The sequence below is a fragment of the Anas platyrhynchos genome, chromosome 1, assembly GCF_047663525.1.
Source record: "Anas platyrhynchos isolate ZD024472 breed Pekin duck chromosome 1, IASCAAS_PekinDuck_T2T, whole genome shotgun sequence".
Taxonomy (NCBI): Eukaryota; Metazoa; Chordata; class Aves; order Anseriformes; family Anatidae; genus Anas; species Anas platyrhynchos.
Genome location: NC_092587.1, coordinates 92,642,639 through 92,666,054, shown reverse-complemented (window position 1 = coordinate 92,666,054; position 23,416 = coordinate 92,642,639). Strand labels below are relative to the sequence as shown.

Below are 23,416 nucleotides of genomic sequence, written 5' to 3'. Positions count from 1 at the left end.
AGTCATCATACAGTACGCACTCAGAAGGAACCTCAGACCCACAACACACAGATCCCACTATCTGGAGATAAAAAGTGAGGGGAGATTACCTTCTTTCACATACCCTGTTCTTAAGGTAACCATACATTTCATCTTCCTCAACAGGTCCTCTTTTTCCATGCAGAAATTTTGACCAGGTTTGAAAGGGTTTGGTTGCTTAAATGCAACCAAATGCATTAAAAAGTGTAGGAGGCAAACCTTTTCTCCAAACATGTCTTGAATTAAGTTTGCTTAATGGGTAAGAAAAAGGAAAATTGCAGATTGGAGAGCGGAAAAAGGAGGAAAAAAAAAAAAACTCTTGTCATCACCCTTTTTATTAGAAAATGAGCTGTAAATAAATGTTTCCACTAGCTCCTACTTCCATGGGGTAAAAAAGAATAACTTATGCTGGTAGCTTTAGTGTCAGTCATTTTTGGCTTTCAACACCAAGTACAGAAGTTTAAATGTGCAAAGTGCACAATGTGGATGTACACTATGATGTATACTATAACACCTACTAATTTGTGCTCAATACTTAGAAAAAAAAAATTGAAATACAATTGAAGTATAGAAAGTATATTCTTCCTGTTAGTCAGATGTGGAGCAAATGTGTTCAACTTCCTACCCAGCTACAGTAACTGGCTTCCATTTCTTCTCAGAAATGTATCTGAAGCAAAATACTGAGGAAAAATGTGGTTTCCTGATAGGAAAACAGGAATGTATATTTTAAAATAACTATTTGGTCAAAAAAAAAAAAAGTTTTTACATGAAAACAAAGTGGTTTCTTTTGTTTAAAACCTCATTGGTAAAAGTTAATGACAGTCTTGTCTTCGTCTCTTTATTCAGTTTACCATGACTTACATATCACTCCTACTGATGAATGTAAAATAGTCATTGAGAGACTGTGCATGTTAATTGTGGTTCTAGACAGTGGGATGAAGTAAAGTAATTTGTGGCAAATAGATAACATGCCATGTCCTAGTATTGCCAGATACAAGATGCATAGGATTTAACTGCTTGTCCTTGTCTGTTGCTGGAGGTGAGTCCCAGACTGCTGTAGCATGTCCATGTAAGGTCTGACGTTGTCACTAGAAAAGATGAAATAAATTGCTTTTAGAAAATAAGTCTACAACATTACTTAAATATCCTGCCAGCAACTTTGGTCTTTGTGTTTGCCGTCTTTTGTAAATATTTGCCTTTGCAAATATGGTCCCTGAACCAGATTTCTGCATATGCTGTATAGGCCTGCTTTCCTTGGCTGCCTCTGAAATATGAACAATGAGGTCAACAATTGTTTTTTTTGTTATTCACAAAGCTTTTCAGAACTCTAGTTTTGTTTTTGTTTTTTGTTTTTCTGTATGCCTTTATACAAGTTCTAGATTTTAATTTCTACCATGCTAGCATTTTGAAGTCTATTTCAGTCTAGTAGTTAACCAGCCTCTCTTTGAAATCATAAATGTGTATCTTTGGGAGTGCCCACAAATGTGTTTCTGTAAACTAGTTATAATCCTGTCATATGGCAATCATAAGGATTATCATTCTGGAGGAAGAATTCATTCTGGAGTATGCCTGACAGCTGTCAGAATCACAGCCTTCAGACACGGATTGGATGATTTATAATTAGAGACAGGCATTTTTCTGATGGAAAAGACAGGTTTGGGGGGTTTGTTCTGTTTTTGCATTGCTCCACACACACATGAAAAACCAAGTAAAGTGACTTCAGGTAATTTCACATTTGTGATAAGACAGAAGTGACTGCTGGCAGCCAAGCACACTGCTGCCTGTATCAGTTCTGGAAATTGAGAGAATATCCTGATGCTTCCATTCAGCTGCCCAGGGATGCCAGTTGAAAGATTGACAGGAAAACTGTCACTTTGGGCTATTTTTTGCACTTCTCTTCTGCTCCACCTTTCAGGTGGAAGAGTCCTAGAAAGGTAATTTTGAGGATCTCCTAATCAATTTCTTATCTAATAAAAAACAGTTTGAAGAGAGAAAGATAAAAAAGGCACAGTTCAAAATGAAGCTTTCTTTCTGAAAGTGAGCAAAAAAATATTTTTAAAATATATTCAATATAAAGTGCATTAAGAGAAAGATTTACCCATTTTCCTGTTGTTGGTTACAGTCAGACTAATCAGATCACTGCGTGGCAACTACTTTAATCACTGAAACCCACTCCTTAGTGAACTGGTGAACTGTCTTTCTATGAGAAGCGTTTCACAGGAATAACACATGTATTCTGCATTATGCTTACCAAACTGAGTCATTTAGCAATTGTTCCCTAAATTTGACAAAACTGTGTCCCAAGAATGTGAATGCTTTAGCATAGTCCTAACAATTCCTCTGTGATCATTTGAGACACTTTATTTCATGTGGTTATATGCTGATCTATAAATACTGTTTTTGCCAAATGCTACGTCTCATTCTGTTTTGTTCAGCTGAGCTTTTATTCTGAATTGAATTTAGTTTTGTCACCAAAGTAAATGTGTATTTTTGTTGTTTTTTCCTTCTAATTTTCTACTCATTAATTGTTTTTCATCTCCACTGTAAATCAGCTATGGTATATTGTCACAGTTCAGCTATTGTGAACTTTTAAAAAGACATACTTTCTTTAAGACTTCAATGAATTTCTCCAGTGTAAATAATAATGAAAATCTTAAAACAATTAAATGACCGTGTTTAAATAACTATAAAACTGAAATGACAAAACAAATCTTTAATTTTCAGGATGTCTCTTATAATCCTATTAGTTAATGTGTACAACTGTGTTGCTAAGATCCAAATGCCAGCAGTCCTGTATTGTACAGTTTTCCTTACCAAGGTACACATATGCATTATGAGCCTATGAAATACTCCACTGAGAAACCTCATCGTACCTGGTAATCAATGGATCAAAGGCAAAAGATTTCATGTCCATGTAGTACTCCGCTGTATCTCTCAAAGCTGTCCATGATTCACTAACCTGGAGTAGATCAAAACAGAAAAAGAGTATTCTGAGCTTTGATACTGATTAGAGTGTGACTATTGAGCAGCCTTGCCTGCGCTGATAAATCAGACAGACTTCTATCCTTCCCCAAAGGTTTCCCTGTTACGTGCCAGTCCAAGACCTGCACTTTAGATTTTGTTGTTATTTGGTTTTGTTGTTTCTAATAGGTGCTGCAAGACAGTGGAAGAAATACCTGTTCAATCACAGCATATCCCCATGTATTTTGGCTGCTGCTTGTGTCCCAGTAGTTCTCAGAATATGGCAAGTGTCTTTTAAGTCGTATAAACTGATTTGCTGATTCTTCTGTCAGAAATGGTATTCCAAGGACACCTGAAATGGAAGCTGAACAATACTTGTAAAATTAGAAAAAAAAAAAAAAAAATGTATTTTTAAGTGCACATTCTAATATATATATATATATAAGTTATATAGAAGGAACACTTCTTTGGAATCATACATTATTAAAAAGAAATCAAAGGTGGTCCTACCTTAGATTTTCAGAAATAATTTAAAGAAATATATACTTAATAAAGCTACTCCTATAAATCATTATCTTGCTGTAAATCCAAAGCGGTTAAATTGGCAATCAAATTAAGGTACTACTTTAATTTTAATACTAGATTTGGTTAAAGGAAACATTTGGACTGGAATTGCACTAGTTTCAGGTGTGCTGAGAAATCTAAAATTAAAAACGGCAACTAAGCCTACCTATGAATTTAACTACACCTCTTAAACCTCCTGGTTTAGATAAATTTATTCTCATTAGTAACAGCATAGGAATTGCTTGTAAAGTATTGTTCAGGCAAAGGATATTGCATTCTAATATTGTTATAACAGGCTTTTATAACATGTTATAACATGCTTTTGAGATCATCCCAGATGCAGAACTTCTTGAAGATCTTAAAATGACAACTCTCTCTAACAGAGAGGGGCTGAATTCCTCATTAACTTCATATGAAAGGTCCTGATATAGCACAAAGCTTTTCTTCTAGTTTCCATGTTTGAGACTTAAATTCATTTGGGGCTAACGTGCTCTGAAATAACATTTTAGTCTGAAATATGTGATTGTTAAAAAGCTTCTGATTAAGTCTGAACTCAGATAAGTCAGCCAAATTGAGGCCAGGGTCAGTAAACACCTGTGCTATGATTTAGTTGAGTGGGTTGAAATGGACGCTTGAGGATGCCTTGCACATGCTTGGTACTCATGGGGCAAGAATGTGAACTCTAATGTATTGTATCTTACAATGGGAGCTCCATAGGGCAAACTGATGCCTCACTGGCCACTCTCCAGTGCTTTTATTCATGTTGTTTTCAGTTTTTTCCACTAGAAACTTAAGCATGGGCCTTTGTGCGCAGTGTTCAGCAGAATCAGGTCCTTTGCAAGTGATCAGACATGCTAGCAATATGGTCACTTCTCAGTTTTCCAAACAGGAAAAATGTATACTGAATGCATGTATGTAGCAGATTTTTGAGGCAGGATATTTGTTGTCTCTTTTCATAGCTAAGAAATGCTTGAAAAAAAAGGTGAGAAAATGTTGATTATACAGTAATAACAACAACAAAAAGTGGAAGCAGTTATCTCTTAACTCTGAAATAGTTCTCTAGAAAATTTACATAGGAAGCAATGAATGTAGTTCTTTTCCGCTTCAGTTTCTTCAGGTTCCAAGTTACTTTAATCAGAAACTGGAGGCAGAAACATGTGGGAGGGGATTTCCAAGGAACACTCACCTTAGGAAGGTGAACAGACATTGGCTAACCATAGTTCAGACCCTTAAATGTGACCCTTTCTGGTGTGGAGATTTCTTGTACAAGCTGCTCTCTCCCTTAGGAAACTAAGCAATAGCCATTTATGTACTTCAGAAAACAAATACAATTTTTGCCTGGAGAAGAAAAACTATATATTGCTTGCACTTATCCATTAAACTGCTACAGTTCTTGTCCAGAATTGTGCAAGATAAAACTAAGCTCATGCCAAATTTCATTACATCTCTGGCAATTTACTGTTATCCAGTAGAAAATCTATGAGCTGTTAACTTCCCTTTAGTGAATTTGGGGGGTGTTTTGATATTAAATATTTTGTAAAGTCATGATTACATTTCTGGACTGAGAAAACTGAACTGGGATCAGAAATTGGCTCAGTAACAGGCTTCACTTTTGTTTAAATGCATATATAGCTAGTAGGGGCCATTAAACATTAAATTTTATCACCAATGTGTGCTTTGGCCTCCTGGCTTCATGGTGAGCTATGAGAAAGATTATTAGGCAGCTCTTTCTGTGTTCCCCCCTCCCACTGCCAACATCTTCACAGAGTGAGCTTGTAGCAGTACTGGTGGGACAATGAGGTATTCTCTTGGCTCCTGTGGTGCAGTGCTGTTTTTTAAGGGTATTAACTTTCAATTTTTGACATATAGTCTCTTCTGACTGCACTTATATCCAATGAGAAATTCTATCCCGAACTATACCCAATGTTCACTTTGATTAAAGGGCACCTGTCTGCCCCAAGGAGGAGCAGGGTGTCAGCTCTGCCTTTAGCATCTTTTATGCTAAATTCACCCCCAGGTTTTGTTCTTTTCTATATGCTGTAAAAGCCATAACAAAAAATAATTACTATGCTCTCTGAAATATTTCCACCTCTCACCTTCTGCAGCTGGATCAGTCTTTGCAAGGCTTGTCCCTAGCTGCTGGGGCACTCTGAAGACACATGAGTAACATGGAAGATAATCAGGTAAGTGATTTTACTTTGTTGTTGTTGTTCTTTTCTTCCCCCAATTATTTTACTTTACATTCACACTAATCCTTCAGGCTTACCTCACTCTCCCGTCATCTTACTGTGAGGATCATTATATGGCTCTGAATGGGGCAAGCTTGCCTGAACAGGGCAAACTTCATTTACCTGCCAAACAGCTCTGGTTGAACCTTTCCTATTGAAACTGGAAAGAGCCTTACTGGTCTCAGGCATATCACTGGAACTACTCAGACAGAAAGAAGGGGGTGCATGTTTGCTTGTGCTTTGGCAGAGCTCAGATAAAGCAGTCTGAAAGCTTAAACATAGACCTGGGAGTATCAGACTAGATGTCTCTATTCAAGTAGCCTCTTTAAATACAGTGTTTAGTCTTCAGCAAACAACCTCTGTGTTGCCTCTGTTTAAGTTTCCCAGACAGGGTGTAAATTTCCCCACATTTTGAATGCTTAAGTAGAAGTTCATGGAATTTGTTGCTCAGGTAGATGTTTCAGAAACAGTGTTCCTGGAGGACTTTAGGCTGCATGTGCAGCTCTTTGTCAAAAGCTGGGAGAACAGAGGTACAGAGCACCTAGGCATGAGACTAAAGGGAGGTAGGATCAGGTGGGTAGATAAGAGTTAAAGAAATTGCTCACAATGCATAAAATTGAGCTGAAAAGGAAGAATTTGAAATTGTAGTGAAACAGTTCTCACTGTTCAGAGTGGTCATGCAAAATCTACATTAATGTTTCCATTCAATGCTGTTTTCCCTTTTTTCTCTTAGATAAATGTTATTTGAAAAGCACATTTAGGGATTTATGGCCCAAAGGGAAAAACAAACAATGTATGCAGACGTGAACTATTGCAAGAGCTGCATCAACTGTACCAGCTAGAGTGGTTCTTTCATCATCTCTAGATTCATTCAGCATTCTTGTATGAAAAGCTAATTATAGAAAAATTGGCTGTTTTTCTCAAGCAGATGTGAAACATGTATTTACTGCCTTCAGCACTTAGTATTGTCTGCCCTGTACACCTAAACAGATTGTCCAGTGGGAAAACTGTTAGTAATCATTATTGCTATGATGTTTTCCAAGCATCTTTTTTAATATTAGGGAGAACTGATATGACACCAGTAATAGGCTTGACATCAGGAGGGGGTTCTTCACAGAGAGGGTGGTTGCATACTGGAACAGGCTCCCCAGGGAAGTGGTCACTGCACCGAGCCTGTCTGAATTTAAGAAGAGATTGGACTGTGCGCTTAGTCACATGGTCTGAACTTTTGGGTAGACCTGTGCGGTGTCAAGAGTTGGACTTGATGATCCTTAAGGGTCCCTTCCAACTCAGGATATTCTATGGTTCTATGATTCTAAACTTCAGAAGAAACAGTGGTAGACTCTTGTCATCTTTGTCAAAATAGCAACTTAATCCAGTATTGAATGTCAAAAACATTGACTAAGGAAGAGGCATATCAAATAGGTTTGAATGCCAATCTAATAAAAATAATAATTTAAGTGTTATAGTATAACAAGTAAAATCAACCTACATACATCTTAAATTATTGTGTATTAAAATCTCTTCATACTAGATTCAATCAGAAGCTTAACTCAATTGTGCAAGGACAGATTTTCAGAAGGAATGTTTAGCTGGGTGCAGCTACTAAATCTTTCGAGGAAGAGCTCTTTTTCAATCAGCTGAATGCATGATGATACACTTCACATGGAGAGAAATGTGAGCGTGGGATTAAATTTTGACACCTTCTCCTCTTTAGGCACCCTTGTAATTGATGTGTTTTTTTCTTTTTTGAAAGCTGAGCAGTAGGAGACAGTGTGCTTAACAGTCTTTGGGGAGAGCAGGCAAACCACCATTTACATGTCTAATGGTAGAGCTAAATAATCAGAAGACAAACTTTTAAAATTGCTTTAAGATAGGATATGTCTGTCTCCTTCCACCATCCCAATCCCCCCCCCCCCCCCACTCAGGAGCCTTTTTATCCAGATCAGCGGCAGTATGTAAGTAGTGAGGAGTAATGTCAAGGCTTGGGACCACAGTTTATTCCTGGTGTGCATCTAGCACAGGGAAAAGTGGCTTATGTCTAATTTGCTGTGATATTTACAAAAAAAAAAAAAAAAAAAAAAAAATTGGTAATTACTTAGCAACACTTCAGTTGCTCTCTGTGAACATTGTCATATAAACTGGAGCTGTTTGTCTCTCTCCCTGATTTTTGAAGACTATTCCAAGTTTCTGACAATGTGAAAACCCATTGCTGAAGTTATTTATATCAGTGGAATTTAAATGTCAGAAGTTGGCAATCGCTCTGATTCCCTTCCTTTTAGGCTAATGATTCTTATTATTAGCTTTGATGATTGCCTGGTCAAAATGTCATCTCACAGGGGTAAGGCTGTCAGTGTTATCAGCACTTAAAGCCAGCACTGGGGCAGAGCTAAACTTCAGCCTTGGACACTTCAACCTTGCTGAGGTTGCTGATGCTGACGTGTTGGGAACTTTGAAAAGGTAAATCTAATGTTACAGCTCAGGTATGTTTCTTAAAGCTAGGAATGAAACAGAATGGACCTCCATGCTTCTGGTGTCTAACTTTCTAAACCCCAAAAAGATTCATGAAGCCAGACTCCAGGACTTGGTCTTGGGTTGTTGTGTTTTGGCTCGGCTTTTTGTTTTGTGACTTTTTTTTTTAGATGAATTTCCAGTCACACCTAAAATATATTCACAAGCTGTAAAATATCTAGGAAATGTTAAATAAGAATATTATTTCATTTTCAATCTTTTTTTTTTCTGCAACACTTAAGGATTCAGCATACCTTAATGCAACAGTTTAAGCACTGAAAGAGAAGTGTGGAAGTAGCTGGCTTTGTTTTCACTCAAGTACTTCTCTGGGTTGTGTGGCACTGTTTGGAAATCAAGATGTTTTTGTCTGTCAGTACTTCACATACATGGGTGAGTGGCTGCAGAGGTAGGTTTTTGGATTCTGCAGGCCACCTTTGGGCCATGTGTTGCCTTTTCACTGTTGAACTTTTCCCAGTTAAACTAAAATTGAACTCTTGTATGTTGCTTTTGCAAATGATGAAAAAGTGTGTTTTCACATGGGGTATGTATCCTGAAGAACTTAAAAACTAGGTTGATTTTCTAATACCTGTCAACTACAACATTTTGAAGTCATTGATTGTTAATTGCTTGAACATTGTGCATATCCCCCTAGTCTTTGAAATTTTGGTCTCATCTGTTTATTTTTAAAGTACAGTAGTGTTTATTCCTCAACAGTTCTTAATTTTACAGCACGGGACATGAACTCGCTGGTTCAGAAGATGAGAACTCAGTCGTTAGTAGTCACTACAAATACCTCATTCCTCATCAGCAAAGGCAGACAAGTTACACAATGCAGAATTGTGTGTTGAATTATGAATTATGTGTTGGTGTGATGCCAGGGGTCAGAAAAAATGTCAGGTATGAGTAAAATAATGGGAATTTGGCAAAATTCCTGGATAATCCTAAGGAAGGAATTACTTCCCCTGCAACAAAGGATTAAAAACACATGGTGTTGCTCAGTGGGTCTTGGTGAAAATTCCTTCCTAAATCCACATGTGGCTATCAGTTTAAGCTCAAGTGAATGGGCAGGACACCCCAATCAGGCAACTGAGAGACTTCAATAGCAATCCTAGTGCCAGCACACCACGCTCCTGGTCCATCCCTTGCTGCTGCACTATGACTAGAGAAAGAGGTCCAGAAAACAGCTCAGAAAACCTATTCCCTGAAGTGTGGAAATGGTTTAATACTGAGAATGATTTATAGCAGCTGAGCTGAGGGTGTGATTGAAGTATCAGGTTCTTGCTAGTGAACCTTACAGGCTTTGTGTTAATTCACCACCACCTTGGCCATTTCTGGAAGAGTTCACAATTAATGAAAAACTGAACTTTTTGCTGTCAGTGATCAATGAAACTTTTTAGAGCCCATTAGAAATCAGCAGTAAATAGTTCTTCTCACCTTTTAAAGAAAGGAACATGGGAAAGAGAGCAAACAAGGCTGTTGTGAAAGACAGAGGGAAAAGGGAGATAAAGCAAAGATAACAGTCTCCCACAGAAGGGGCAGCAGGGTGCTTTCCTACTTGCTTCATTTCACATGGAACTGCATGTGTCCTGGGGGCCTGTCATGGAAAGGAGGTGAGGTCTGAGCAGACAGACAAGTACCCAGAAATAGTCCAAGCTCAGGTGTACAGCAGATCATGACATACAAACAAAGGGAGAGGAAGGTATCTAAATGTACTCAAACACTGGTGGGGAGGATGGGGGAGAAAGAGAGAGGCTCTTTCCACCTTCTTCCCTTCCTGCAGATCGTCATCGCAACTGAACATTAGAGATATACAAGGAGGAAGAGAGCTTGGCCCAGAAGTGAGAACACACCTGAAAGTGTTCCCAAATCACAAAACACCCTTTTTTATTATTATTAATTTGTGATTGAGTATTGGCTAAATCTATTTACATCATTTTGCCTTAGATCTTGTCTTGATAGAGCACTCGTATCTAAAAAATATTTCTAATGCATGCATTGATGGACGTCTTTCTATGATGCAGGCAATCACCCAAGAAGTCTATAGTCACTTAGTGCTTCCCTGCTTTGCTTTAATTTACTGAGGTATAAATAAGTTTCACTGTTCATTGACTGTAGCAGTCTGTGCTTCTTGAATAAGAGTGTTCTTTCAGCTTTGCTGATGCTACTGCCCTGCCCCATTCATTTTTGCACTGCTCCAGGTTTTACAGACTGACTAATTTTAAGTGCCCTGGTTTCAGTTTCAGGGTGTTGTAAAGGCCCAACAATCAAAAAAAAAATGAGAACTTTTTATAAAACAAAAATAAAAAAAAAAGTCCCCTTAAGCAATTTCAAATCAGACAACCAGAAATCACTCATGAAACAGATCATTGTCAGTCCTAAAAAAAGTGTGTGTGAAGTCTGTTTCTTGCAAGCAATGAACGATGAGAGTAGAACAATGTCTGAGGAAAATTCCAGGAGATGGAGAAGGGGAAGGAAAAAAAAAATAGCACTAAGCTACTGTTAAAATTTTAACAGCCGAGGAAACATTCTGTAAGAATCTCTTTCAGTCAGGAATGTGTCCTCACTCATAACACCTGAGAGGTTAATCTGCAAGAGATTCAAAAGTAATCACAAGTAGCAGAACCAAGATGATTTCACAGACTTGGCTATGCAGCCTTGTGCTCGCCTACTCTCCCATATGTCCCGCTGCAGTGATTTCCAGTTAATTTTCTTCTATCCATGCTGTTCCAGCGGTACCATGGTTTCTTTTTGTCAGCTGACTATTTAACACACCAGAAGGGAATGACATGAGACAGGGTGCCAGGTGCTTACCTGTAAACAGCAGGGAAGACACCAAAATATGGAACATTTTCAGAGACATCGCAAATCATCCAGAAAGTTTCCTTTATAAGACAGAGGCAGTCATACAGCTTTATACTTTGTTATCTTTAAGTTTATAAATCATTGACTGGATACCTGTGAACCGCTGGTGCATGTGGAGGGCAGGGTACAGTGCTTAGTTCAGATTTGTGTTGTATGCCTCTGTTTGTACACTTTGGACTTTGCCAGCAGAGTTTCTAATGAGCCATAATGGCTCATTATTGTGTCGATGCATTAACTTCTGCATACGCTTTGTAATGTGAAATAGTGCATTGGGTTTGTTCCGTGTTCAGTGAACATGGCAGGTGTCTGAGTGTCAGTCTTCTGCATGATTGTGTTCCCCTTACTGCAGTAATGGATGTGATCATTTTATTGTCTGATGTATGTGGGAAATGGTGTTTGAATCAACGTGCTCTGAGAGCAGTGCCCAAGCATACAGTATGTTTTAGCTATGTAATGTATGGATTGAGAATAAAAACCTGTGAGAAAACTGACTGAGAAAGCACTAGAACAGGGAAGAACAAGGAGGTAGGCTCCTCACTTGAACTAGACATAGATCACAGGGTCTCCTGTTGCTGCCTTCTGGTGCTGGGAAACCAAAGAGTGTGGGACACCATGAGTTCATGCTGCCTTGCTTCTCCCTCCCCCCCCCCCCCCCACCCCCCCCTTAAATTTTGCCTTTTTCTGTACAATTCTGTCAATAACTGTTGTCTTACTGCTGACCAATTTATCTTCATAAGTTCACCTACACCGATGACGACAGACCAGGGAAAGCTGAGCTTTATCATGTGTTGAGATAAGATGAGATGAACTGCAGTTCACCCCTACAGGTATGCACGAAGGTCTTTACGTCAGGCAATTGGACCTTGCTGATGTTACAGGTCCAGGGCCAGACTCCACGGTGATGAGCAGCAGTATTTCATCCTTATGTACATGATAGGAATCATGCAGTCTAGACAGTGGATGGAGCAAAGGTTTGTTGGGAAACAAAATGGCGTTTAGCTATGCTTTTAGGCTTATTACTCCTGTCTTTACACAAGCATGGGCAAAAGGGGAGGGTACTGAACAGCAGGCCGAACAATGGAAACATTAACTTCAATAGGGCACTTCACAGTTTTATTGTTATTTTAGTACTGTTTTTAGACAAATACAATTAAAAAGAACCAACAAATAATTCTGAATAGAGGCCAGGTGTCCTGCACCCTGGAGCCACATTAACAACAACTGTTAATTATCCAAATTCAGGATATTTGAATATCCTGCCTTCTCCATCTCTTAACTACTAAACTAAATGTTATATGTCAGCTGTTTTGTGGACTAGCATTAAAGGCGGAAAGAAGGTGACAGTGGGTGACACAGGTGTCTGTGACAGAAGTCCTCAACTATAGATTCCCAAGAAATACATGCTAGAGGAGTATACTGTAGTTACCCTTTAACTCAGACTTTTCTGGGCTATGTTTTCCATCCTGTTCCATACTTCTGTCTTACATGGACCTGCTTTTCTAATGCAGGCTGCTTCCAAAAGTTGTTTTTTGTGTGTTTCATACCTTCATTATACATAACATAGAATGAAGTATGAAAGAATATGTTGGCCTGTCATTTTCTATTCATTGCAGCTCTCTGTATTTTTAGAGTGCAGGTAAGGAAAAATGTCAGTGATAGGCCAAGTGAGATGTTAGCAACCACTTAGACTTGATGCTACCTGGGAACGGGTAAGAGGAAGGCATGCTGGACTGGCAACACAGACCCAAGGTATATACTGTTTCTATCTCATCTTCAGAAGCAAGATGATGAGATGAGAAAGTTTGTCTTTGAAACAGGAAGAGCAGAAAAAAATGATAGAGAGAGGCCATGGATTCCAAGTGACCCTTAATTAAGTCCAGGCTTCCAGAACTTAACATTTCATCCTTGCTCTTGCAAGTTCCACATAAAATCCACCACTTGTGCTGGAGAATCTGAATTGCCTATATATATATATATATATATATATATATATATATATATTTTTTTTTTTTTTTTTAACCGATAAAACCATGATTCTTATAGGGAAAGTCCTCTAGCAAGGCCACAGAACACAGTGGGGATGTTGATGCACCCAGGCCCAAGCTTTGAGTTCAGAACATAAGGCTTACTGTACTGAGGCTTACGAGCCTTGCTGCAGAGAGGACAAGTGGTCAGCCAGATTAGGGGTTGATACAAGATTTGGGAAGCAGTTATGCTGCAGACAGTATGTCTCAGAAATATAGATCCATGCCCACCCTGCTTTTAATTCTTTCATCCCTTATCATGCCACAACCTCTTCTATGTCTGATGTTGGTCTTACTCCCGTCTTATGTTTTTTCTTGCCCGGCCTGCCTATCTCTGCCTTCTTTCTTCAAGATTTGTCTTCCGTCTTGTTGCATGCTACGCAATTTTATATAAAATGACACTATGCCCGTAAAACTTAACTTTAGATTGAGAATTTATTAGTCCCTTATATGAAAAGTGATTTCTTGGTGCTCTTCTCATTTCCTCCTCTCACGTGTCCTGCTTCCCACATCCAAGAGTGCATAAAGCTGTCAGATTCACCATCTCCCAGCTTCCCATGTCAGTCCTGCTATTTCCCAGTCTTACCACCTCTGAGTGGTTAATGGCTAGTGTACTTTGTGAAACCCTGTAATGTAAAACTGTATACGTATATATGTGTGTATATATAAAAGAAAAACACCACTGTATTTAGTCTAGGGGTTGTATATGCCCAGATGGATCACATTCAAAAACTTTTTAGGAGACAGATGTGTTCTTAGATGTTCTTTGAGGGCATTATGTAGGCAATCTGAATACCACTAAAAAATAAATATAATTAAATAAGATTAAATGCATGAATGCCTTCATTTGCTCATTGAATGTAGAATTTTAGTTTTTAATCACTAACAGATATGCAGGCTGCAATTTTTGGAAGATTTATAACTTGGCCCAATGGCTCAAATTTTCATATGGAGGAGTGAATCATCATATCATTTTCATATGATACCCTCCCTCACTTGTCAAATTTCTGTTCCCTACTTTAAAGCATGGAAAACTTGTTCAAAGGAGTTGTCATCAGAATATTCAGTGCAAGTTAAACTTCCCCCCACACATCCTTGTCTCATTTGCAGAAATAGCTAGATGAATATCTGAATAGCTGAAATGCTTCCAAAAAAAAAAGCTAAGGCATACACCTGACAGACCAAATGATAAGTTTAAGTGAGTTACAGGGGCTTGAAAGTAAGATTATGTAAAGCAACATTTCAGGCTATCAGAATAGTACCAACCTTATCAATAAGATGTAAGGTAGGATTCAAACAGTAGAACTCAAAGTTGAGAGAAGTTCAGGCTGTTCTTCTTTTTAAATTTTATAACCTTAGACAGTAAATCACTCTTTTAGAGGAAAGATAGGACAGAGAATGTAGGTTCTTCCCTTGTTGTTACTTTTTTTTTAAATTCTTTAAATAAAAAGGAAAAAAAAAACTGTAAATGTTCTTGTGCAAAACAATTTTAGGAAAAGAAGGATAAAAATATGTTGGGCCTGTTTTAAAAGCAAACTAACAAAGAGTGTTGACTGTTGCATAGTTGTTGTATAGTGTTGCACCTGTGTCCTTAAATATTTTTCTATGTGTTTTAAACTAGTGAAATAGTTGTAAAATGGCAAACTTATAAAAACATCTGAGACAGAGGAGCTGAATATCTTTAAGACCGCTTACAGCTTCAAGTTCATTTAAACTAGCTTACATATAAGGTTATAGGGAAAGAGCAAACAGGTAGGAGATCAGTCCATAAAGAGTGAAAAGGAAGATGGAGCTGAACAATATGAGCTGGCAAATCACACATCATTTTTCTTTCTCGGCACTTGCTTCATACTTCTACATGCACCTCACAGCAGGCAGCTTAACTCTTCTGGTCCAGTTTTGCCATCTAAGTATAATGCATATATCACAGACTTTGCAAACTGCTACGTAATTGCTGAGAAATGTCATCTTCTGGAGGATTTAACATCAAGTTCCTCATTTGTTTCAGTTTGTCTAACATTTACCACTTCTGTTTGTTCATCTCTAAGGCATCTTTGACTTAAGTGGATCTGCCTATATTAGTGTTGAACTTCGTATTTTCAAATGTCTGTTTTGTTGCTGTGGTATCTTTTCGGAGTTGGGATGATAAAAGTGCAAGGTAATTTTTGAAAGAATATAAAATATAAACAGGCTGTGAAAGCCTTCTCTCAAAACAGAGCAGTGAAAACCTGCACAAAAAGTTGTATGCCATCCTGGGGCAGTCTATTATAAGGACAAGAAACAGAATATTTTAACAGAATAAATAGCCCTAGAGTTTCTTTTACCTCAGCTTATTGCTATATTCTCCACCTCATTTGGACTGGTTAAACTGAGCAAGGATGCAGCACAAAAGAAAGCTAAGGGAGTGAATCCTCTTTCAGAGTCTGTGCCTTAGGATCGCAGTATAAGCACCTGTCATGTTGGATTAAATTGGAAGCCCAATGGCCCATGATTGACTGTGGCCAGCAACAGAGAGGTCTAACGAAACAGCAGCCTTTACTGTTTCCAACACTGTGTACAGCCTTCCATTTCCTGTACAATCATCAGCTTATGCTTAACAATTTGAATTAAGAGACAATAGTTTAGTATTTAATGTTTCTTGATAGATTCTCAAAACCTTAGTTTCACAACCAGTTTTAAAACTTATAGATGAACTAGGTACTGTGTTGAAGCCTGTATCTGACAATCACATGGATAAAGTTTCTTCTGTTACTTTTATCTCAAAGGCAGAGCTCAGCTATGTAATTCTGCATACAGAATTCTGTATGTGAGTGCACTGCTAGCATCACAATGCAAAAGATGGTCCTGTTCCCTTGTTCTGGGAAAAAAAATGGGTGCTTTACAGCATTTTTGGTTTGTTACTTATTCCTTGCTCTGTTTTTTCAGTTTCTGTTTCTGTATTCTGCCTCATTACCTCAGAATAGCACAAGTTTTGGAAAACACCTGCCATCAGCGTGGTGCTTGGGATGTGCCCAGGGGCAGCACACTGCTTCCTACTGCTACAAGCAGTGCAGGGGAGGACGCCCTTCCAGCGTCACCATCAGTGTGCTAAGATGGTTAAATACATCCTTTTGGCAACTTTGCCTCTACAAAACTGTCCTCCTGACATGAATTCATTATCCATTGCTTTTCCAAGATGACAATGCAAAGGCAATTTATATAAATCTGTGTGCAGTGGAATTGAACTATGAGCTACAGGGAGGTCTAATTTGAGCAAGTTAGCAGGGCTTTTATTGACCACTACTTCAAATGCCTAGAGTGTTTTGAAGTAAGGCTGCTGGCATACAGTGAGGTATTTAGCACAGCAGGACTTTACATTTTACACCTTCTGGCTTGGAGATATGCTTTGGTTTTGGTTTTTATTCCAACCAGCTACAGCTCTTGATGAGCCCATGCTCACCCATTCAGAACAGCACCACCAGTCCAGTCCTGCTGCTCTTGTACTTAAGCACTTTTGATCTGTTCACCTTTGAGTGCTGAGTGCCCTCTTCACACAGGGAGGAGTGAAAGCCTTAACTCACCTTGTTTTCCCTGAACTGCAGTGTGTAAAACTCTCTTCTTTCAATGACACATACTCCTTATCTTGTCAGTTCTGGGAGTAGGTGATGGATGCGCCCTGAGCTTGCCTGTCAGAGGTGTCTGAGGAGGGGCAGGTTCCAGGGAAGCTCCTATGGGGCGGGAGGAACAGCTGAGAGCAGGGGCAGGAGCTGTCTGTTGAAGCCACTCCATCCATGAGTGACCCTGGGCCAGTGTTTGAGAGCATATGGTGGTGTCCACCACCCTTTTGTCATTGGGGCACTTTGCCAAGTACCGTGAGACTTCAGTTGCTCTGTGGGTGAAGTGGGAGCACCCACACTTCTTCTGTGGTATTTGGGTAACACAGCCGTGTATGAGGCAGATGGAAGACTCACCTCCCTGTTTTGCCTTCCATCTGGTTGTGGTTTTGGGCTATAGTTAGCTGCCAGCAGGTTTGGCTGGGAGCTAACTAAAAGCTGGCTCCTTTTAGCCAGCTAAAAGGAGCTCGGTTTCTGGTCAATGGCAAGTTGAATAGGAGTCAGCAGTTTGGGGCACTGCTATAGAAGAAAGGTACAAAACAACTAAAGAGTGTCCAAAGGAGGTCAACAAAAACAGTGAAGGCTCTAGAAGGGAAAACTTATGAGGAGCAGCAGAGGTAACTTGGGCTGTTCAGCTTAGAGAAGAAAAGGCTGAGGAGTGACCTCATCACTGTCTACAGCTTCCTCAAGATGGGAGAGGAAAGGGAGGTGCTGATTTCTTCCTTAGCTCCTATTGCTGGTCACCAGAGGAACGGCATGGAGCTGCAACAGGGGAGGTTCAGGTTGGGTGTTAGGTAACGGTTCTTCTCCGAGAGGGTGGTCAGGCACTGGAAAAGGCTTCCCAGGGAACTGGTCACAGCACCAAGCCCACTGGAATTCAAGAAAGATTTGGAGAGTGTTCTCCGATATACATGTATGGCTTGTTATTTGGATAGTCCTCTGTGGACCTAGGAGTTCCACTCAATGATCCTCATGGGTCCCTTCCATCTTGGGATAGTCTATGATTATATGTCCAGATGGCTTTTCACTCTCTCTAATTAGTTCTGCAACATTCACCAGATATTCTTTCCACCTTGATAATTTACCACAAAGCAATTCAAGAAATCATATTTATATCTGAAGGAGTAAGAGTGAGTATGGTTTACGTCACATATTAAGATTAAATTTGTCACTGTTTTAGGGACCTTCTGTGTGACACAATGTCTTCTCTTGTCCAAGAGCTGCAAGGACCTTCCCACAAACTTGCAGAGAGGTGAGGTGAGGGGGATTGGTGCAATGCGGCTGTAATGTCCATGATAGCACAAAGGACGAGTCACAGTGGGGGAGCCATTACAAGGGCCAGCAGTAGCAGCACCTTGGCAGTCAGTGAGTGCGATTCACACCTCCGGCAAGCCAGGGCTCGGCTGATCTTCCTCGCCCTGGCTGTGCTGGGCATTGATCAGAAGCCATGGCTGGTGAACTATCAACTGGATGCAGATGGGTGTGAAAGATCAAGTTGACCAGAGCCTCTGAGACCACCATCTCCGTCGAGTTCATGCTTGGGGTGCAGATGGACAACTCGGATGACTCCTTCCTAAGCCTGGAGTAGGCCGCGGAAGGCTTCACCAGCAGCACAGCACTGCTGCACAACACCAGTTTCTCCAGCAGCGCAACAGAGACACCTGTTAGCAGTGGGCAGTGACCACCCAGACCCTTGGAGAGACTCTATTCCATCCAGGAGCTTCAGCCTATGCAGATGCCAATAAATTGATATTAACATACACTCTGTCCATGACTGTCTGTGCAGCACTTTGTAGGGGAATGTGGACATTCCCCTGGCTCAAGCAAAGCCACCTAGAACAGGCTGCTCACAACCGTGCCCACAATGTGGTAATGACATCATAGAATATGCATACATCCTAGAAAAAATAAGGTTGGAAAAGACCTCCAAGATCATCTGGTGAATGTTGCAGATCCATCACCCTGCCACCAATATCACCTCCTAAACCATATCCCTAACTGCCAGGTCCAAGCTCTCCTTGAACACCCTCAGGGACGGTGACTCCACCACCTCCCTGAGTAACATGTTCCAATGCCTGACTGCTCTTTCTGAGAGGAAATGTCTCCTAATTTCCAACCTAAACCTCCCCTCGCGCAAATTGAGTCTATTCCCTCTAGTTACGTGACCCAACTCTTCTCACCAAGTCCCATTAGTGAGTCTCACCCTCTCAAGCATCAACCATGGGCCCAAATCTCCTATTCTTTTTCTTAATACTGGTGAGTGACCAGAATAACCAGCGACTGCAGTTTTCTTCCTTTTTATCAATACCAAGTTTAAGAATGGATGCTGAAGGGAAGTGGCCTGGAAAGTCAGGTAATCATTGCTTTGCGTTTTCACCTCATTTGCAAAGTGAACCTGATCCTCATACAACTGTGATGTCTAAGAAATACATCTCTTCTTGCTGAGGTTGTAATTACTAAACTTCTAACATTCTTAGTGTGTTTACAGTGTTGTGTATAGTGTTTTTCTACACTTTCAGCAACTTTGTTATGCTTTACAGTACATCTGATTTTGTTCCTGTTGACTCTCCTGTTTTCATGATATAGTGGGTGACCTTAATGCATAGGGAAGTTAGAGGAGCTACAAGCATTTGGATCTAGGTTGTTATTATCTTTTTGATTATTAAACTCAAGTGTAGGTCCACGGGTGTAACTGAGTGGCCAGCTCAGTGCTGCTGACAACTCTGATCATGACCTTCTCTCTTCACCTGAATGCAGCTGCCCCAGTGTAACGGGAAAACGTGTTGACATAAAACAAGACGAGAAGCTGAAGCAATGTTAAAAAAGAAAAAAAAAAAACTCTAAGAGCCCATCAGTACTTTATCTTCTGAAGCCTTACTTTTTATTGTGTACAAGATTATGCAGTCTTTTGTGATTTTTTTTTTCCCAATTTTTTTTCTTAAAGTTCAGATTCCTACTTTAAAATTTCTTACGGTGGCATAACCTGCAGTTCTTGTGGTGGCAGCCAAAAATTGTCACAGCATTTCAGACAGGTTGCTGCTCTCTGATCTTGCTGTGGTGTAGATATTAGCTGACAGCTCTTGGGGCTTCTCTAATCTATCACTCCTGATCTGTGATAGAGCAACCGTGGCTCTCGGAGCAGAAAAAAAAGTTCTTGATGTAGTATAAGGGCACAATTAGAATCTTCTGTAATTTTTTCTTGTCTTTCTGTCGGCTGTGACGTAGGAGCTGTGGTGGGTACAACTTGGGCAACTTAAAGCAATTTGAAATGCAGAATTATTTAAGTCCTCTCTCTCCCGGAAATTAATCCATATTGCTGCCAGCCCTGCATGGATTTTAGGCAGTGTTTATAGAGTCAGGCTGATCTAGCCAGAGCAGGATTTGATGACTGTTTCCTCTCACATGTTTGTCAGCTAAAACAGTAAAGCTGCTGGGGGAATCTTGTGCTGTCATCTCATTTCTACTTACGTAGTACAGCAACTTCTAACATCTATAAACAAACAAATGTTTTAACTAGTGGTAAAGTCGATTTTTATTACTTCTTTTTAAAAGCTGAATAGCATACAGCCAAAAGAATTGGATTTGACGTATAGGACTGAGCATCGAACCGTAGCCTGTAATCCCGCAGTCCTGTCATAAAACAAGGAAGGATAGCATCCTGAAGAGAAATATGAAAAATTCTATAACTGAAGCAATCTGAGGAGCATTTTAGAGATCTTATGGGCTGCACTGGGAATTAACTGCTATTGCTGTGACTTATGCCACAGGTGTATTTAACACAGTCAAGTTAAATCCTTGTTCCGTGAAGTCCATCTGTTAATCTGGCTTCGATCCTCCTGTCACCTGCTGTTGCTGAATGCGGGATGAACTGATCCTTATGCGCACTTGGCAGATAAGGCCTGGTTTTAAATCTCGCTACAGAGGTAAGACAGGGATTGATGCACAGGGAAGGTAGTTGCACAGGTATAAAACCAGGTTTGATCTCACTAATTGCAAAATAAGTCTGTATAGCTCTAGCTTTTTAGAAATCATTCCATCATAATATCCCAACTTTATTATTATTATTACTGCTTATTATTGTCATTACTGTTTATTATTATAACTGTTATGGAAGTAGATAGAAAAAAAAAAAAGAAAAAAAGTACTAACTTTACAGTAGCAAATGGCCCTGGTAAGTGCATCAATGCTTAAAATGCTGGATATACACGTACAGAATAAAATACGGAAGAAAAATCAAAATGTAATGAAGAAAAGGGTTTAGATATTTTGATCAGTATTTTGCTGTTTAGAAGTCCTTAACAAAATCTTTCACAATTATGTATGTGTTATAGTTGAATCACCAGACAAAGCTGCTTTCATCTGATTCCATATGCCTGAAACTGAGGATATTGCTCATGTTCATTAGCACTACACGCTTATTTGTTTTATCACTGTTAAATACTTCTAGTTCTTAAAAACAGTCACATTTATTTATTTCAGGTCTACTCATGACTTCTTTCTCAGAGCAACTGCTGAGATGTTTGATAATGCCTGATAAATATTTTGCTTTTAAGAAAAAAATATTTTTCGTTTCTGTAGGATCTGCAGTGACTGAAAGAGTAAGCTATTCTCTCACAGCTAGCTGGTAAAAACTTTGAAAAAATTCAGCCACTTTATACAAAAATGTTACAGTAAAAGGCAAATGAAACATGATCTGAATGAAGCAGTGTGATTAGAATGTTTTGTTTTGCTTTGCTTTGTTGTTATTGTTGTGTTAGTGGGAATGGGAAAAAAACATTTTATTGAACCAAACCTTCATTATGATGTTCCTTTCACTACTTCAACAGTGAGTGATGTCTGGGGCTACTCTATCTCTAGAAAACACTGGAGACGTTCACCGTATCTCATAGGAGAGCATAGCTTAGAAAAGTAAATGCCAAACTGTTATAACAATTTGTCTGATTGCTTGAAAGAAATAATTAACAACACTACAACTGGAAAGCTACCTAAACCTGAGTTGGCATGCTGGGGACATAGGTTGAAGTCTCTGAGACTCATGTCTTGATTTCCAGGTTCCTGTTTACTGTAGGTTCCTTGTGTTAAACAATGAATCATAATCTAGATCCAACGCATAAAAGCTTATGTTGGAACTGACTTATTACTTTGTGGGGGAAGGAGGGGAGAGGATGGCATTTTCTCTTTAGCGTAATCTCTTACAATTAATTGTTCTACTAAAAAATTCCCACCAGCCATTTCAACTATTTTGTTGAATATCCAGCTTTTTGTAGGTAGTTAATGTTGATTTAGCTTGTCTTTTTACCGCAGTCACTCAGAGAAGCAGTTGTGGCTGACTGTGTATTTACCATCACTCTTTTATTCTGCACACAGATTTACAGTATTGCATATTGTTGTTGTTTTTTGTTGTTGTTTGTTTGTTTTGTTGTTTTTTGTTTGTTTGTTTTTAGGATACTACTAAATAACTTTATAATAACTATCAAGAATAAAAGAGAAATAGCACTGTGGGCAAATTGTCAACTGAAGTTACTTCATAATGCAAAGCTACAATAGTACAGTAGTTGTACATGGGGAAATAGTACTTTTTTAATGTAATAGTTTTTATGCAAGTGAAAAAACAGTGTAAGTAGTTCCCAATTTAATTCAAAAAATATTCTTTCTAATTAAAAAACAAGTTAACATTTCCAAGTCAAAAATAAACATTTTGAAAGTCATGAGAGCTAGAAAGTTATCCTTTATAATTCAAGCATTTTCAAAATATGTCTAGGTGCAAGACTGAAATACTACTTCAAGAGAAAAGGAAATTATGAACATTTTTCAACTTTTGTAGTAGAATATCTTTACTTAAACAGGATGGGGGATAGGAGGGATTCTTGTGAAATGTTCCACAAAAACAGTATAACAGAAGCTGCATATTGATAAGGCGTTAATTCATCAGTGTGCTACAGGAGCTTGAGAACAGAAAGATATAAAATATATCGTCCACGTCTATTAATGCCTTCCTGGTAGGCTGGATATGGGAGAGAAGGAAGAGTCATTTCAGATGCTTGTAAGTTAAAGTGTAATGTAACGCTTAAGTCCCTCTCTACTTTGCAAGAAACTAATGTTCTTTGAATAGCCCATTGGCAAGCTGTGTCATGACATTTATAGGTGAGATTACTGAAGTATAGCATGAAGCAATTAAGGAGAGATTCCTGCTGTGCCTTGCCTCTTGTCATTGATAAGGATACAGAAAACACCTGGGCTTGTCTCTGCGCAGTCCCTTTGCTGCCAAAGGTTTGTAATGCCCTGTAAAATTCTTTCACCACCCCCTTTTCCCCTCTGACTATGTGATCCCAATGGTGATGAGATATAATGGAGAAGATTCACTTAACCATTCCATAACAGGATCGGATAGGAAGGGGTAACAGTGACAAAGAGTCTGTCTTTGTGAACCTAATCTCTCACTAAACCCTGGTAGTTGGAGATGTGGAAGTATGTCCACATCAGGTGTTAATAAAAATGAGCAATTAAATGACTAAATATCAGCCTCAGAGGCATTCTCAAATGTCAGATCATTCCTGGGTTTTGGTGCTGTAGACACATCCCAGCAAATCCACTTGATAAGTGCCATATGTCACAGATGTACACTCAGTGAAGCACTCAAGTTGGTACAAAAGCC

The 23,416-nt window shown here is 39.2% G+C and overlaps 2 protein-coding genes across 8 annotated transcripts in view; one reads left to right on the top strand and one right to left on the bottom strand.

The window, feature by feature from the left end:
- GUCA1C (guanylate cyclase activator 1C) overlaps nucleotides 1–23,416 on the top strand; it is a 127,847-nt gene that overhangs the window by 12,395 nt on the left and 92,036 nt on the right. For all 6 annotated transcript variants that reach the window (XM_072024362.1, XM_072024360.1, XM_072024358.1 and 3 more), the window contains exon 2: nucleotides 5,649–5,726. The gene's annotated coding sequence lies outside the window, so the exon portion shown is untranslated. The remainder of the gene's footprint in view (nucleotides 1–5,648; nucleotides 5,727–23,416) is intronic.
- Nucleotides 825–11,228, bottom strand: C1H3orf85 (chromosome 1 C3orf85 homolog). Of its 2 annotated transcripts, none has more exons than XM_027449457.3 (4): nucleotides 11,094–11,228; nucleotides 3,195–3,343; nucleotides 2,892–2,977; nucleotides 825–1,106 (listed from the first exon to the last, which is right to left on the bottom strand). In XM_027449457.3, exons 1-4 carry the CDS (start codon nucleotides 11,140–11,142, stop codon nucleotides 1,028–1,030), a joined length of 363 nt encoding a protein of 120 aa, XP_027305258.1. In that variant the 5' UTR covers nucleotides 11,143–11,228; the 3' UTR covers nucleotides 825–1,027. The 2 variants fall into 2 exon arrangements, with proteins under 2 accessions (XP_027305258.1, XP_027305259.1); XM_027449458.3 differs by having other exon boundaries at nucleotides 3,195–3,331; nucleotides 11,094–11,214.

Bases quoted from the DNA above. Each gene is read 5' to 3' on its own strand.
- C1H3orf85 (XM_027449457.3), bottom strand. From the start codon at position 11,142: ATGTCTCTGAAAATGTTCCATATTTTGGTGTCTTCCCTGCTGTTTACA. The intron at 3,344-11,093 runs GTAAGCACCTGG...AGTATTGTTCAG, and splicing joins GTCTTCCCTGCTGTTTACAG to CTTCCATTTCAGGTGTCCTT. The intron at 2,978-3,194 runs GTATTTCTTCCA...GATCTACTCCAG, and splicing joins GATATGCTGTGATTGAACAG to GTTAGTGAATCATGGACAGC.